This window comes from Mesoplodon densirostris, chromosome 8 (genome assembly GCF_025265405.1).
Source record: "Mesoplodon densirostris isolate mMesDen1 chromosome 8, mMesDen1 primary haplotype, whole genome shotgun sequence".
NCBI lineage: Eukaryota > Metazoa > Chordata > Mammalia > Artiodactyla > Ziphiidae > Mesoplodon > Mesoplodon densirostris.
In genome coordinates this window covers 23,415,375-23,432,102 of record NC_082668.1, presented here as the reverse complement: position 1 = coordinate 23,432,102, position 16,728 = coordinate 23,415,375, and the positions used below count along the sequence as shown (strand labels likewise).

Sequence of the window (16,728 nt, the reverse complement as noted above, 5' to 3'; positions counted from 1 at the left end):
CAAAACATGTTTTCTTGAATGTGTAGTTTACATATTTTTGTGCACACATCACTCTTAAACCCACTGATATCAAGCTTCATCCCCACAATGACGTGGAAATGCTTTTACCAAGGCCATCCAGGGCCTGCTGGATACTAAATTTAATGGATATGTCCAACCCTTATTTTATTTAACATCCAGCAGAACTGACTCCTTATTGAAATCTTCTTCTCCATTAACTTCTGTTATACGTCTTACTCCCATCTCTATAACCATTCATTCACACACCACTCTCAGAGCTCCATTCCTCTACTCATGATGTAAATGTTAGTTCCTTGGGGTTCTGTCAATAGTAATCTTCCCATTATTTACTCTCTCTCTTCCTGAGAAGCCACTTTCATGTATTCAATCACCATCTATATCCCGAAGACTTCTAAATTAATTGGTGCTTCCAGTTCAAGTATCTCCCATGAGATCTCAAGCCATAGATCACACTACTTACTCGAAGCTTTCCACTTGTTATAAGCTAAAGACATTTGAAGCTCAATATGTCTAGAACTGAACTCTGGACCTTCCACCTAAACTTGCCTTAGTTCCTATATTTCTTCTTTCCGTGGAAGATACTACCTGCTAGCCAGTACATAAGCAAAAAATATAGATATCATCTTATTTCCTTTCTCTTCCGTATCACTTACATCCACATTCTATTAATTCTCCCTTTAAGATCACCCCAATTTATCCCCCCTTCTCCATTCCTACAGCCACTGGTTCCGTGTGGACCTTCCCCATTTCTTTCCTGGAGCAATTACTGCTCTTGCTTCCACCAGGCTGGGGACCTTCCAAACCCACCTCACACAGCAGCAGGAGCAATCTGGCTGAAGCATAAGTATGGTTACAGCCCTCCACCATTTAAAAATTCTTCAGTGTCCCCACAGTGCTGTAATAGTAAAGTCCATTCTACTCAGTACAGCTTACAAGGTCTTCCAGAACCTGGCCACTGCCCTTTCTTCTCTTCCAGTTTCAGCTCCCTATTCTCCTGGGACCCTAAGCTCCAACTCTACACAATTTCTTACATTTCTCCAATGGGCCATAACCCTTTATTTGCTTATGCCACTAACTTCCCCACTCACCACCACACCGTCCTGATTCTTTACCAAAATTTTTCCCATTCACTCCTCATGATTCATTCAGTCTTTGCATCTCCAGAAAGCCTCCTTCTTCCTCTCTTTTTTTTTTTTTTTTTTCTTTTTGCGGTATGTGGGCCTCTCACTGTTGTGGCCTCTCCCGTTGCGGAGCACAGGCTCCGGACGCGCAGGCCCAGCGGCCATGGCTCACGGGCCCAGCCGCTCCGCGGCATATGGGATCCTCCCAGACCGGGGCACGAACCCGTATCCCCTGCATCGACAGGCGGACTCCCAACCACCGTGCCACCAGGGAGGCCCCTTCCTCTCTTTTGATTAGGTTCCCTCACACATCCTCCTGTAAAATCCTATTTCTAACTTTGTACTTGCCTCACTCCCGCTAGAGTATACCCCATTGAGACTTGGGAATATGTCTTGTGCTCACTGTATCTCCAGGGATGTGCACAGTCTCTGGCATATAGGAAGGTTTCAATAAATGCTTTTGAATAAATGAATAAATAAACTATCCTTAATAACTGACATCTGTCCATTGGCAATTTCTGGGAAGGCAACAGATTAAAGGGTATTTTTGAGATAAGAATGGTGGTTTTTGCACCTGAGATAGACCACCCTGATCTCTCTTCTCTCCACCCTCCCCACCTCTAAGTGTCTCCTCTAAATAAAGAAAAAATCATTTGCCCAGGAAAGAATAAAATCAAGATTTCTAGACTCCTAGGGGGACAGGCCCTAGTCTATAATTGTATTTTATTTATTTGCTTGTTAGCGCATGAAACTATTTTCAGACAGCTCACTAGGCTTGTCAGTAATATTTTTACCTATAAAACCTTATTCATGGGCTTCCCTGGTGGCGCAGTGGTTAAGAGTCCACCTGCCAATGCAGGGGACGTGGGTTCGTGCCCCAGTCTGGGAAGATCCCACATGCCGCGGAGCGGCTGGACCCATGAGCCATGGCCGCTGAGCCTGCGCGTCCGGAGCCTGTGCTCCTCAACGGGAGAGGCCACAACAATGAGAGGCCCGCGTACCGCAAAAAAAAAAAAAAAAAAAAAAAAAAAAATTCATTTTCCAACCTGGAAATAAATGTTGGTGTCTAAAGTCCATTTACATTTATGATTAAAGGCCAGGGTACCAGCGTGTGATCTGAGTGACCATACAAAATCTATTCTTGGAGACAAAATAACACCTGTGAGTGTCTAGTGCCCATCAGCGATGCAGAGAGTTCCTTTTAAATTTCACGTTTGGAGGCTGATATGCTGCAGCAATTCAAGCTTGGGCCAAACTGATTTTTTTTCTGGCTTAAATTGCATTGTGGACCTCAAGGAAAAGAGCAGGAAGAGTTGGCAAATTTACAGCTTTTAAACAAAATTGCCTTAACTTGAGGGGATTCCCTTAATATTGCTTCTTATAAATTTGTTTCTTTTTTTAAGAACTTTCCCATTTCACAGTAATTCAGAAAGTAAAATATCACACACAGGACCTGCTTTAAGCTAAAGTTCTCAAAACAGCGAAATCTTTTTGATGTAAATTCCTTGTGTAATTGGGTACCAAAGCCAAAGTATAGAATGGGAGCTGGAATAACAGAGCTCAGAAACTGTTATTCATTTTCCATTAACACTCCAATTCTGTCAGCAAAACTAGCGTATTCTAATTTTAGGCCAGGAATCCATACCAGGAGGACTTCCAGTAAATACAAAACAATCTAGCGATTTTCAAAATCTATGGCTTCATTTCCCTTGTTCTCCAGTTTAACTCCTCATCTACAATTTCAACCGCTCTCCTGTTAATATTTCCCATTCCTTTGCTCCTATCATCTCATGCCTGTCAAAACCCCAAAGCTGGAGAATAGCTAACCACTTAATATCCAGGGTACACTATCTACTAACTATTCTCGGTACTTTATGTGTATTAATTCATTTAAGAATCTCAACAATCCTATCAGATGTGTACTCTTGTTATTCCCAGTTCACAGATGAGGAAATGGAGAATAAGTGACTCGCCCAAGGTCACGAGGCTATTCAATGATGCTCTCTGCTAGGGCACTCTTCCACAATATTGCTGGGCTCCAGTGGGAAGATCACAGGAGCAATCAAATGGGTACCACTGCAAATTATAGTCAGCATCCTCATCGGGACCCTCACCCTGTTCGACAATTCCATTATGCTTCCCCAGGCCGCTATCTTTTTCATTCCTGGAATGACTATGTCAACCCTCTCTTTTCCTCATCTTCTCCCTTCACTCTCAGCAGATTAGTATCCCTCCTACTTCCCAAAGAAAATAGAAATTATCAGAAAGAAACTCCTGCAGCTTCCTATCGCCTATTACAATAGAAAAAGTTCCCCCTCTCCCAACTGAGAACACAGAATCCCATGCCCTACTGCTTTCTCAGGGACTCTGTTCTGTCAATTATCTTCCCCCCACATCCCACCTTTTTACATTCAACTCTTCTTTCCCCCTGAGATTCTCACCAGCATTTAAACATATTTCTCTCTCTCTCATCTTAAATATCTTCCCTCAACTCTGGCCTCATTCAGCTACTGACCAGGCTTTCTTTATGTCCACCCCTCCCTCAGCCTTCTGGCTTTTGCCTTTACTACTCCACAGAAAGTGCTCTTGTCAGTTACCAATAAACCTCTCTCAGCCCATATCTCATTTGCCATCTCAGCTGCATTCAACACTGCTTTCACTGCCCTTACCAGAAACATTTCCTTTCCTTTGCTTTTCTGACGCCATGTATGGCTAATTTTTTCTCCTTCCCCTTTGGAGACTTCACTTCAGTCACCTTAGTTGGCTCCAACTGTCCCATCTGCTGTCCTAGGCCCTCTTTCTTCTTGCCCTACACCAAAAGCTCCAGGGACCCCTCATCTATTCCCCTGGCTTCAATTACCCAACTCTTCCTGGCAGCTCAGTCAATTCTATTCTGCTATTCATCTCCACCTAGATGACTCGTGTGTGTAAACTCAATGTTCCTAACACTAACTGCATTCTCTTTCCTCCAAACCCTGCTCCTTCATCAGTGTCCCATATCCTTGCTTGCAGCAGGAACTTGAGGAGCATCTTCTACCTCATTCCACACATTCGCTCCACCACCAAATCATGTTGATTCAATCTAAATACTGCTCACATCCATTCACTTCTCTCCATTCCCATGGCCACCACCCTAGTCTAGGCCACACTTACCTTTGCCTGGACTAATGTAAGAACTGATTCAATTGGTCTACTTTCTGCAACAGGGCCCTCACCCCTGCTCCAGCTCATTATTTACATTGAAGCCAGCATGATCTAGTTAAAAAGTAAATCTGATGATGGCATGGTTTCAATGCCCTCTAGAAGCAATCCAAAACTCCAAATATAGTTTTTTTTAAATACTAAGAAATTGCTCATACTTATGTCTTTGCTTTTATCTTTGGTCCCCGCTTCCACTGGCTCTCTACTCTGCAGTACCTTAAATGCTTCCCTAAGAGTCAAGCTTTTGCTGCACTTAGGAGATGTTCACATGTAGCTCCTTTGACCCCTCCCTCTCATTATCATCTATCACCTCCTCAAGGCACCCTTCTCTGACTTCTAGACCAAATTAAATCCCCTTAATATGTTTACTATTTTTTACAAATTTTATCCCATTGTTATTTATATTCAGTATCTACTTTTGCCACATCCATACAGGAAGGAAATAGGCCTGCCTACTAAACGTTATATTTCTAGACTAGAAATATTCCTAGACTAGACTCAGTATACAGTTTGTGAACCATTTATTTTTACTAATCTTGTTCTCATTTCTGTGCCACAGTTATTAGCTATCTACAGGCATTGTTAGATGAACATTAAAGAAAATGTCATTTTGTTTCTTAATTTACCCATGGCATGTCAAGTAATTCATTACCATGAAAATCATGGAAATGTCAATAGGGCACCTTTGGTCATATGATCCACTAATGAAATAACCTGCTCATCACCTTTTTTTTTTTTTCGGTTGCAAGACATTTTGTGTCTTTGAACATAGAAAATGAAAATGGAAAGTTTTCTGTTTCATCTCCATTATGAAGTATGCTGTGTGGATAGTGTGTGTGTGTGTCAGTACCCACTTTGTTGACAAGCATACTCCATGTCCCATGCCCCTCCCCCACGGTGAGGACACTACTTCCATTCTAGTACATTCACTCAAGCATTTTAAGGAAATGAAAATAGGTTTGCAATTTTTTCATCAATGAGGTAGGCAGTTTTAAAGATACTAAATTCGTTGTCAGAGATAGAAAGTTTGTTGCTTAAAGAAATTCTATCTTTTATATGAAAGTTAGATAAAACTGAGTAGTACAATCTTTTCTAACCTGTTTCTATCCCAAAGATAAATACATATTATTTTCTTTCCAGTGATAACCAACTTGGTTTTGGAAAGTGAGGTCATCAAAGCATCCAGAATGGTTTCAAATGCCAAGTTTCACACATGACTCTGATTCTCAAAGCTATCATGTGGATAAAAATCACACTTAACAAAGAAACACAATAATGACAGCTCAGAGTCCGATGCTGAAACCTGAAAGTAATTGAAGCATTTAACCACCATTTTCTTGCTCAGAGTTTCTCCTCAGGAATGACCCACTGCTAAAAGCTTATGTAGCATGATGAATTCACTGCCATTGGGGTAAGCTTAGTCTATTTTGAGGCATCTTCTAAAACTCAGACTAACCACGCTATCTTCTACAGCTTTTATCTAAGCCTTATCCTAAAGCAAATTTTAGCCTGCATCAAAATCACCTAGAATGTTTATAGAAACACAGATCTTGGACCCCATATGCACAGTTTCTGATCAGTAGGTATCTGGTGGGGCTGGAGAATTTGCATTTCAAAGATATTCTCAGTGATACTATTGATCAAGGGAGCATGTTTTGAGAACGTCTGTCTTAAAGTTATGCCCTTTTCCACAATAGCTAGCATTCCTTCCTCCCAAATTATGTAAAAATTAGTTTCCTCTTGGCCATTCCTAACACCTCTTCATCCTTTTGTAATTCCTTAGAGCCAGTACTGCCCCACAGAAATATCATGTGAGACATACACTGAGTTTTAAATTCTCTAAACTTAGTTTCAAATTTAAGTAAATTTCCTAAAATTCAATTCTCTATATTAGCCACATTAGAAAGTAAAAAGATGAAATTAATTTTATTGATACATTTTATTTAACCCAATATATCCAAAATATTGTCACCCAACACATACTTTATATAAAAAATATTAATGAGTGATTTTACTCCTTTTCTCTTACTTTCAAAGACTTACTAATTCCTTGAAGTCTGATGTCTGTTTTTGACATTTACAGAGCATCTCATTTTGGACTAGCCATATCTCAAGTGCTCTATAGGCATATATGGCTAGTGGCTGCTATCGTGGACAGCAGTGACATAGAACTTTAGAGTCAAGAAAACTGGGGCACTGAGGGCTCTTCATGGTCTGCCCACTTCTATGACTTTCACTACATTTTCTCAGTTTTAAGATGTACCTGGTTGTCAGACATATTATCGATTTAACAGATTTAAAGGAAAAAAGGGACAATTACAGCATTAAATGTACACATTGATTTTAAAATGCATGTCAGTCTAAAACTTCTCTTTATTTTTATATATAGAACCAAATATTTCGTGATGCACTTGTTTTCCTCCTGCTACTTGTCCTATCCCCATCTCCTCCCCCATCAGCAATCCCTTCTTCCAGCAAGATAATCCACATTAACAACTTAGTATTTGTGCTTCTTTATTTTTCCTCCATCCTCATATAATTTTATACAAATGTACACACAGAAGTTTGTCTATTTTTTTAAACAGGATATTATACCCACTTCTCTGCATAATTCTTTTCTTATTCAATAATAATTCATGAAAATCCCTGCAAGTCAGCTAGAGGTTATAGTTCATTCTTTTTCATGGCTACAGAAGAGTCTATGAAGTGGAGTACCATAATTCATTCATTATTTCTGTTATTGCTGGGCATTTACACATTATCCTTTTTTTAAGCACTAAGAAAATGCTATAAAAAAGCAGAAACCTTTAGTTAGATAGGTAGATAAATTGATCAATCCATAGATAGCTATCATTTCCTACTCTCTCTTTAAATTAGCTTGCAGGGACTGCCCTGGTGGCGCAGTGGTTAAGAATCTGCCTGCCAACGCAGGGGACATGGGTTCCATCCCTGGTCCAGGAAGACCCCACATGCTGTGGAGCAACAAAGCCCATGCACCACCACTACTGAGCCTGCACTCTAGAGCCCACGCACCACAACTACTGAGCCTGCGTGCTGCAACTACTGAAGCTGGCGCCCCTAGAGCCCATGCTCCACAACAAGAGAAGCCACCGCAATGAGAAGCCACCCATCACAACGAAGAGTAGCTCCCGCTCGCAGCAACTAGAGAAAGCCCGCGCAGCAACGAAGACCCAATGCAGCCAAAAATAAATAAATAAATAAATTTAACAAAAAAAAAATTAAAAAATAGATAGATAAATAAATAAATTAGTTTTCAATCTCTTTGTTAGCCTTTACCTTAGACATTCTCCCACCATATCTGGGCTCTTTATTTCTAACAAATGAAACCAGTTGTCTGTACCATCCAAGCAACTCATTTTTAAATCAATTTCCTAATGAATTCTTCCACAGTCAACAACTGGTTCAGACTAATATATCTCCCCTTAACTCTCCCCAGTCATGCTTTCTCTATTCAGCTGTTCTCTTCAACTGTCTGGCTTCCTGGTAAATAGTAAACAAAGCTGGGGAAAATCCACATAGGAATGATTTTTTTGTTGTACATCCACTCACTTTGCAAAAAATACTGGTTGACATTAACCATATTAATTTCTTCACTGATATTTTAAAATTAAAAAAAGAAACACAGACTAGGAATCAAAGGTCCTGGAATCCATAAGCTATGCAAAGTAGCACAGATGGTAACTCAAGTAGTAATAATAATGAGAATGATAAATAGCAACAACTAACATTTATTGTTAGTTCATGATAGGCATTGTTCTAAGTACTTTACACATGTTAATTCATTTGCTTCTTCAAAATCTCCATAAGGTAAAAACTCTTATTATTTTAATATTATTCCCACTTTATGGCTGAGGACACTGAGATGATACCTCCAGGAAATAGCAGAAGGAGGACTGAAATGTAGACAGTATGACTCCAGAGTTCTATCTGCTCACCTCGAAATAAAGTGCCTCACCTGGGAAATAAGTAAGTAGTAAATCGCCTCACCTCCTCTCTGTTTGAAACTCAGTGCCCTCAGCTGTAAAATGGGTAGAGTAATACCAGCTCTTCCTACCTTTAGGATTGCTGACAAGAAACATGAAAAACACTGAAAGCTCTAACAAGGGGAGGTCAGCTGGTTTAAGGTTGGAAAATTGGGCTGAGACTATTTCATCATTTGAAGCAAAAACTCACCAGATAGTGTTTTATACAACAGCAAACCAAGCCATTTTCTGACCACACATATCCTGGTGAAGGTGAGACTGGACATATAGGGCCAGCTAATGCAGACTGTGAATGACTCCAGATTCTCACAGCTGCTGATTTGCCTGGAATTAGGAAAAAAGCAGCCAACCTTTACCTCTATTGTGTAGCCTGACCTTGTCCTTCCTCTCTCTGCTCCAGTCTTCGGACTTTGCTTAATAGGAGCACCATGCTATAAATCTTACATACTTAAGGGCCAAAAAACTCTCCAGAGCCCTCACACTGAAATTTGTGTGGGAGTTCAGCAGTACTGAATTTTCAAATAAAATGATTAACAGGCACCTCTTGGGCAGCCTCTGAGAAAACAATCCTTCCTGACTTGCCACCTTAATCTGAGGAAGTTTTGTTCTCAGGTTTAATAAAATAGTTGGAAAGTAACATAGGGATGAGGGTCTAGAAGCAGGTAGAGAGCAGCACCCCATTCTCCAGTCTGCAAGCTCCCATTAACAACCTGAATCTCATCTCTGCTCTCTGTCCAGGCCTAACTAGGCCACTGGAATGTGCTACTGGGCAGGTTTCAGTCACTTAGTTCAATTTTCACTGCAATCAGCTCTAATTACTTGTTGCTAGAAACATTTTCTCCAAGATTTTAATAGTCGGAAATGGGTTCACCTGATCGGAAGCCTACTTGCTTTTTGGTAGCACAATAACATCTGTCAGATTTCCTGAAGCAGAGAATTAAAATCAGTTAAAAGGATGAACATACTCCAATCCAATTCAATCCCAGACTGATGCCTACAAGCCTCCTATTTGCTGAAACAATGATTTAGATGCCCTGCCAAATAAATATAGGATGTTTATAGCCTAACACAATAGGAATCTGCCTCATTTATGCAGCAGGAAGATCATTTACAGCCAATTTCTAAAAGACACCAAGCATCAATAATAAATTTTCAAATCAAGGCCAGAAATTGCAATACTTAAAAAAGGCCTGTCAGGCAATATGAAATTGTTGTCAGAAGGAGGGTTTTCAGGGACGCCATATACCAGTTTATAATCCAGAAGTGCCTATAAAATGGTCATGACCATCCTGGCTTTCCAAGTCTCTGGGAAGGAGGAGGCTTAGCTGTGAAGGAGATTTGGGGCAACAAGAACAGGGCATCTCCTACTGAGAGATCTCAGCACCAGCCTGGTGGCCTTTGGAGACGATCGCTAGAGCCACACTTTTTCTCAGCTACAACTGCTTCTTGGGAGCAATTCCTGCTTTGCACTTATGGAGAAGAAGCTGAATAATGCTGCTGGAGGGGCTCAATTCTCTGCCCCACAGGGACTGTGTAGCCAGACCTTCCCTTTACTTACACATGTGTGCATGCCCACACACACATACACAAACACACAGACTTAAACAGGAACTTAAACATCCTAACCTTTTCCCTCTAATCCATCCCATACCATCCCAGGTGCTATTAAAACTTGCAAGAAGGGCTTCCCTGGTGGCGCAGTGGTTGAGAGTCCACCTGCCGATGCAGGGGACATGGGCTCGTGCCTCGGTCTGGGAAGATCCCACATGCCGCAGAGCGGCTGGGCCCATGAGCCATAGCCGCTGAGCCTGCGCGTCCAGAGCCTGTGCCCCGCAACGGGAGAGGCCACAACAGTGAGAGGCCCGCATACCGCAAACAAAACAAAACAAAACAAAACAAAACTTACAAAACTTGCAGGAAATGAAAAGTAGCTCCTACTCACAGGAAGATTGACTTCTGGGACGGAGCCTAGAAAAATGGCTCTGGGTCGCAGCTCAATCACTCACTAGCTGTGTGACTTTGAGAAAGTCATTGATACTTCCGTGTCTCATTGTCTGACCTATAATACACAGGAAATAGTAGCTCATGTGAGGAGGAAATAAGGTTGTGCGTGAAAATTCTTAAAAAGAACTCCCAACGTGTTCACTGAATTCACTGTTGCCAACTGGATCTGGATCTCATCTGAGCTTCCTACCAGAGCAAGCTGGGGAGTCAGGAACAGGAAAGGGTACCATCCTGGCTGACATTGGGAGTGATAGGACACATAGAAAAGCCTCTCCTTGAGGAAAGTAGTCAGAATAAGACCGTTGGTATTTAAGCTCTCCCATTATCTAGCTCTCTGCCTTTTATCAAGTCCCTTAATCTCTCTGAGCTTTACTTTCCTCATGTATGCAATGGGATTCGTGATGACACCTTACAGCATTATGGTGAATATGAAACAAGAAAACATATATGAATATGTTCTGTAAACTCTAACGAATGTTCCCTCCCTGGATCTAGGCCCTCAACTACACTGCCATGTTTATTTTCTTCATAGCTCAGAATGACTTGAAATGTTCTGTTTGTTTTTCTACTGTTTGTCTGATTCACCCCACTAGAATGTCAACTCTCTGAAGGCAGGAACTCTGTCTTAACAGCTGTATCACTCATGCTTAGAGTGGTCTTTTTCTGAATATTTGTTACCTGATTGCTAGACAAGCACACTGGCAGTCAGCCCCAGAGAAAAAATTTTGAAGCAGATGAAATCTGCCCTCATTGACCCCTCTCCCCATCCATCTTAGCATCAGAAATGAACAACTGCCTCCTTCCTGTGACTGTGGAATCCTCTATGTATGAAGAAAGTCTCTCTCTCCCTAGAGAAGCTACAAATGCCAGGTACCCACGTCCCAGCCTCCCTTGCAGCTAGGGTGCAGGAGTTTGACTGGGCTCTGTCCCCAGGCTGACCCGCTGCACACTTTCCACTGAAAGCTAGTGACTTCAAGAAGAACTACACAATCCTCATCCTGGCAAGACTGGTCAGGGAGCTAGCTCTGCTGATGGTCCTCATAGCAGCATCCAGGGTCCTGGGTTGGGAATATTGATGGAGCAGGCTGCTATATCTGCACCCAAGGTGTGTCTTCACTGGGTCATATCTGTGGCATGATATTGGCCCTTGTTCCTGATTGTATTACCTCCAGGCGTAGTTCTTTGGGCTATTCTGGATATTCTCTACATACAACTTTAATTAGTGCTTTTATGCTTGACTTATCCAGGACTGGCTTGTTGCTTGACTGATAGGATCCTCCAATTCCCCAAACAGCCCAGTATCTCCATCAGATTAAAAGTGACCCTGGTCCCCTAAGAGACTCCAGCTAAACTGTCTTCCTAGCAATTATCTGCTCCCCCCAACAACCCTTTGCCTTTTTCCAGATGAAATTACACGTTTCCTGGTGCTTTTTCCCTTAGGACCTTACTTTCTATAAGGTGTAATCTGATCAGTTAATTCAAGTCGATGTGTTAATTGCTGATGCTAATTTAATATTACCCCAGCATTTTAGCAGATACTTTTAATGCCTCAGAGCAAAGGAGAAAGGAATCACACAGTGGCCAGGGCCTGTGAGGGTTCTACTCTTTGTCTGCAATCTCAAAGGTCCTACCTCCATTGAGACATCATGGACAGTCCAAAGATGGGTACACTGTGGACCAATCACATGGTGACCCTGGTGCAGTTTATGGAATCAGTCTTTACTTCATGATTATCGACGTGCCTGCATATACACAGATGCTTATGTGTGCACATACATACACACACACACACACACGAACCCCTACCTAAATACTTCATTGGCTTCCCATTGCTTTTAACATTCCCAGTAATGCCCTGAACCCTGAGCCCTAACCTAGTGATATAAATGATTACACCATTTGGCTCTCAGGTGGGGAGAGGGGGAGTTAAAATCCTGATTTGTAGCATTTGCTGATTTTAGTGGCATAAATACTTCCCAAATGTTAATTTCAAGCTACCAAAATAATATCAACAAGGTTATAAAATTCCTGAATATTTAATAATGGCTCTCTCAAGCCAACAGGAGTCCCCAGCTTCAGAACACCACTGTTTTCCCAGTCACTTCTCAGTACACTCATCATTCTAAACCCATTGGTTTTTCAACTTCCAACTTCCTCAATGGGTCAAATATTTCTATATTGCTAGGGCTAGGCCTGATATATATGTAAGGCCGGATCTATAAGTTCAGAAAATAATTTTGCTTCCAATATATAACTAGTTAGTTCATACTATTTCATTCAGTTAAGCAAACACATACTGAGTTTTTAATATTTGCAAGACACAGTATTAGGCCTGGACCATCAGAAATAACAGATACTCCGTTCCTGTTTTCAAGGAACTGACAATTTCAATCTACCTAACAGATGAGACCTCCTGTGCTCTGAAAGATCTCTGAGAGAGAAGGCCTCACCACACTATTGGCAACTGCCACACTCAATTCTCAGTTCGCTGAGTAATTTGTGTGTGTGCTTCTAATTCCTTGAGAATCAATGCATCTCCATTTCCACTTATTCTGGGTGTCAGAAGATAGAATATTTGGTCACCATTCTTCACATAATAAGCCTTCACCCCCTGAGAGTTGAGTTATACCTTTGTCTTCTCTTTCTAGATTAAATAATTCCAATCCCTTTAACCTTTTCTCAGAGGTCTTATCTGCCAGCCTTCAGTTTAATCATTTTCACTGCACCCTCTGGAGTCTCTCCAAGTCTTCAGCATTAAAATTTGTTGCTTTTGCCATTGAGGTCACTCTTCTAAGCAACTTATTCTTTCACGTAAACCAAGACAAAAGGAAAGCAGCCCCCAAATAAAAGGAAGAGAGTAGATAGAAGGACAGATTTCCTATGTAAGGAATTCATGTAGGACACTCACACACTGAAAGCAAATAGCATTTATTGTCAGCACTATTAAGGAAAAAGGGCCAAAACCAGAAGAATTTCTAAATAGTGCCAAACATTTTGCTTGACAATTATCTAAATTACTTTTAAGCAGATAAGGCTATTAACAAGCAAATATGGGGCTTGCTTTAGTTACACCTGAAGTTCTCAGACGGGTGCTTATAAAATCACTATTAATGAGATCAAACAGGAGTTTTTGATTCTGTACAATACCTCTGGCTGCCAAGTAGACTGTCCAGAGGTTACTATGTTATTTACAGGCAGCGCCTTTGACTGGTCAATCCTGGCAAAGTGCAAAGGATCTTTCATTTCATTCTGTCAATCAATAGAAACTAATATTTCCTGAGCTGAGAGTGCAGGAATTCTAAATGAGTTTTAAGAAATGATGTACAGAGGCTGATCAAATACATGCTGATCACTGTATGGTAGCAACATATGCCAAAAGGGGCAGATATGAAAACCAGAGCTCTAGTAAAAACCCTCTTCAAGATAAGCACGATGACTTAGAAATCTCTTTTTACCAAGATCCATCCCTGTCTTTTTCTCTTATTGTTCCACTGAGATGAACCTGCCCCCTGTGAGCCAGTAGTGTGCCACACACACACACAAAGAGAGAAAAAGAGAGAGAAAAGGAGGGGGGGAGAGGGGGAGAAAGAGGGAGACAGACGAGAGAGAGTGTGTGAAGATTCTACTGACACATTTCCAAATGCTTTCAAGAAGCTGGGAGGGCTTCCCTGGTGGCACAGTGGTTGAGAGTCCGCCTGCCGATGCAGGGGACACGGGTTCGTGCCCCGGTCCGGGAAGGTCCCACATGCCGCGGAGAGGATGGGCCCGTGAGCCATGGCCGCTGAGCCTGCGTGTCCGGAGCCTGTGCTCCACAACGGGAGAGGCCACAACAGTGAGAGGCCCACGTACCGCAAAAAAAAAAAAAAAAAAAAAAAAAGAAGCTGGGAAAACTCTTTCTGGGTAACATTCTACCTGTTCTGTTTCAGGAACTTCTTTGTTTGGGAGCCACTGTTTAGAAAAAATAAATTATTTTCCCATCTGGAAAAGTTAAAAGTATACAGTTAGGGTGAAAACAGTTGGTTGGATATGGAGAAGTGGAAAGAGAGAGACTATTGCTTTCTCTGGGCTAGTTCTGGGAAAACAGTAGTTAGTGTTCATCTAGTTCAAGTTCTGAAGTTAGTATGGCTGTGGTCAGACCCTGTCTGGCTGAGAACCAGCAGGGCTGAGAGAGGTCTGTCAACAGCAGCCATGGGATAACCAGCTACGTTCTGAAAAAGACTCCTTGCCAAGTTCTCTAATAACAGGACACATTCATGATTTGGTGTGGAATTTTCTCAGGGAGGTGTAGACCCAAAGACAGTTCAGGCTATCAAACAATGACTTAAATGCTAAGACTTATGGAATTGATATAGTGATCCTTAAATAATCGGCAATTAAGATGGCCAAGAGCTTATAACCACAGCATCTTAAGAAGAAGCACTTCCTGGGCGAAAGAAGACAGCTCACTAAGCTGTTTAATTTATCTGTGTGGACCCATTATATCCCTCCTATTCTTGCTGGCTCTTCATGCCCAGGCACACACCCCTGGTGTCTGTCCACCTGAGTGAAGGAAAGGCATAGGTACGTAAACGCAGTTGGTAAATAAATGCACAGTTGAGCTCCGGGAGCTCTGAAACAATGGTGATTAAAGCTGTAGCATATTGAATAGTTGTGTGTTGAGAAATCAACACTGTAATGTAATAGTTACCATTTTTAGAAAGGCAAGATTCCAATTATGAAGTGAACTACAAATCACCCCGATTTCATTTATTTCATGGTAAAGATAGTCTCGTAAATTGTTATCAAGTGGTAAGCAAATGAAAGTAGGGCACTGATGTCAATGTATGTTGCCATGCTACTTTGTAGTGGTAATGGCAAGTGGCCAATAATGCTGGATGAATAAATCACTAGTAGACACAACTCAGTGCTCCCTCTATTTATCTAAATACGTACCTCAGAGACTTATACCAAATCATTTCTAAGAAACAGCAATTTGCATCACTCCGCTATAATCCACTGCACCTTGGGAAGCAATCTTTATCCCATCTAAATTTGAGAAATAATATCACCAATACTGAACATGCGCGTTTCTACATTGGGAAGGTTAAAAGAAAACAAAAACCAAAGGGGGAAAAAAAACAGAGAAAATAAAAGGAAAGTAAGGAAAAGAGGAGAAAGATAAGAAGTAAAAAACAGATCGGTGAATTTTAAAAAATATCCATCTTTAACGAACAAGTGATATTTTCAGTAAAGCTTTTCTGAATCTGAAAAAGTAAAATAAAATTCCTGCTGACTTACAAAAGCCAAACCTTTGGGTCATTCTTCAAAGAAATAGATAACCAGCAGATTAAAGGAACTCCATCTACAAAAATCAAATGAACCTCTAACAAAGCTTGTTTGGGACATGAATAAATCATCTGGTCATGAATTATTCATTGTTATCAAGAAACAAGCTGGGATTCCAGGAACTGGGCTTAGGGAAGTGCTAAAACCAGGGAATGAGTGAGTTCATTGTCTCAAACCTACCATGGGAAGGGAGAGGACAGGCCACAGGGTACTGACAAGTGATGCTGACCATGCTAGATGGTTTCAGGGGACACTTTGGCAGCATTTACACCCCAGAGCATAAAGCAAATAGAGTTTAATCCTTACCTTACTTTAGAAAATTGCATGTACTTAGTAACAGACCCTAAGACATTTTGAGCATTGGATCTTTTTTCTTTTGAATGAGTGACATACGTGGGGAATATGAGGTGTATGCAAAAGACAGTAGGAGTTACAAGTTTGCATTTAAGGGAGATGACTAGAAAATTCCTTAAAGATACACTGTTAAGAGTAGTCTGACATACGCGTTCATGGCTTTGGGGGTTGGATTCTTTTTATTGGGGTCGGGAAGAAAGAAAGGGAGCCTCTCAGACTTAATCAACTAATCAGCCTATGTATGTGTTCCAGGTCCAAACTGCTTTGCAGGAACTACGATCATTCCGGCTGGCATTGAAGTGAAAGTGGATGAATGTAACATCTGTCACTGTCACAACGGGGACTGGTGGAAGCCTGCTCAGTGTTCAAAACGCGAATGCCAAGGCAAGCAGACTGTGTAGAACAGATTCCCACCCGATGACGAGCTCTTAGGAGAGAATGCTATGGCTTCTACTCTGCACACGTTTAAAACAAAAGAAAACAAACAAACTCCTGCCAGCTACAACAGGGTCACCAGCAAAACCTTTTAGGGTTGACAAAAGTGAATATTTTACTAAGAGGAAATTTCTCTCTTTCTTTCTTGCTATATAAAATATATATAGCATATAGCTATCAAAACTGCTTTTGTAATTATCCATGCTTGATGGTGACTTGACAACTGGATTTCTGGAACAAAAAGAAAGAAATAGCCTTGTACA

The 16,728-nt window shown here is 41.2% G+C and overlaps 1 protein-coding gene across 1 annotated transcript in view; it reads left to right on the top strand.

Moving 5' to 3' along the window:
• The window catches only part of VWC2L (von Willebrand factor C domain containing 2 like), a 158,956-nt gene extending 142,525 nt beyond the window's left edge, over positions 1-16,431 (top strand). The window contains exon 3 of the mRNA XM_060107353.1: positions 16,283-16,431. Coding sequence (XP_059963336.1) covers positions 16,283-16,431 — 149 coding nt within the window. The remainder of the gene's footprint in view (positions 1-16,282) is intronic.
• Positions 16,432-16,728: the final 297 nt, after the last annotated feature.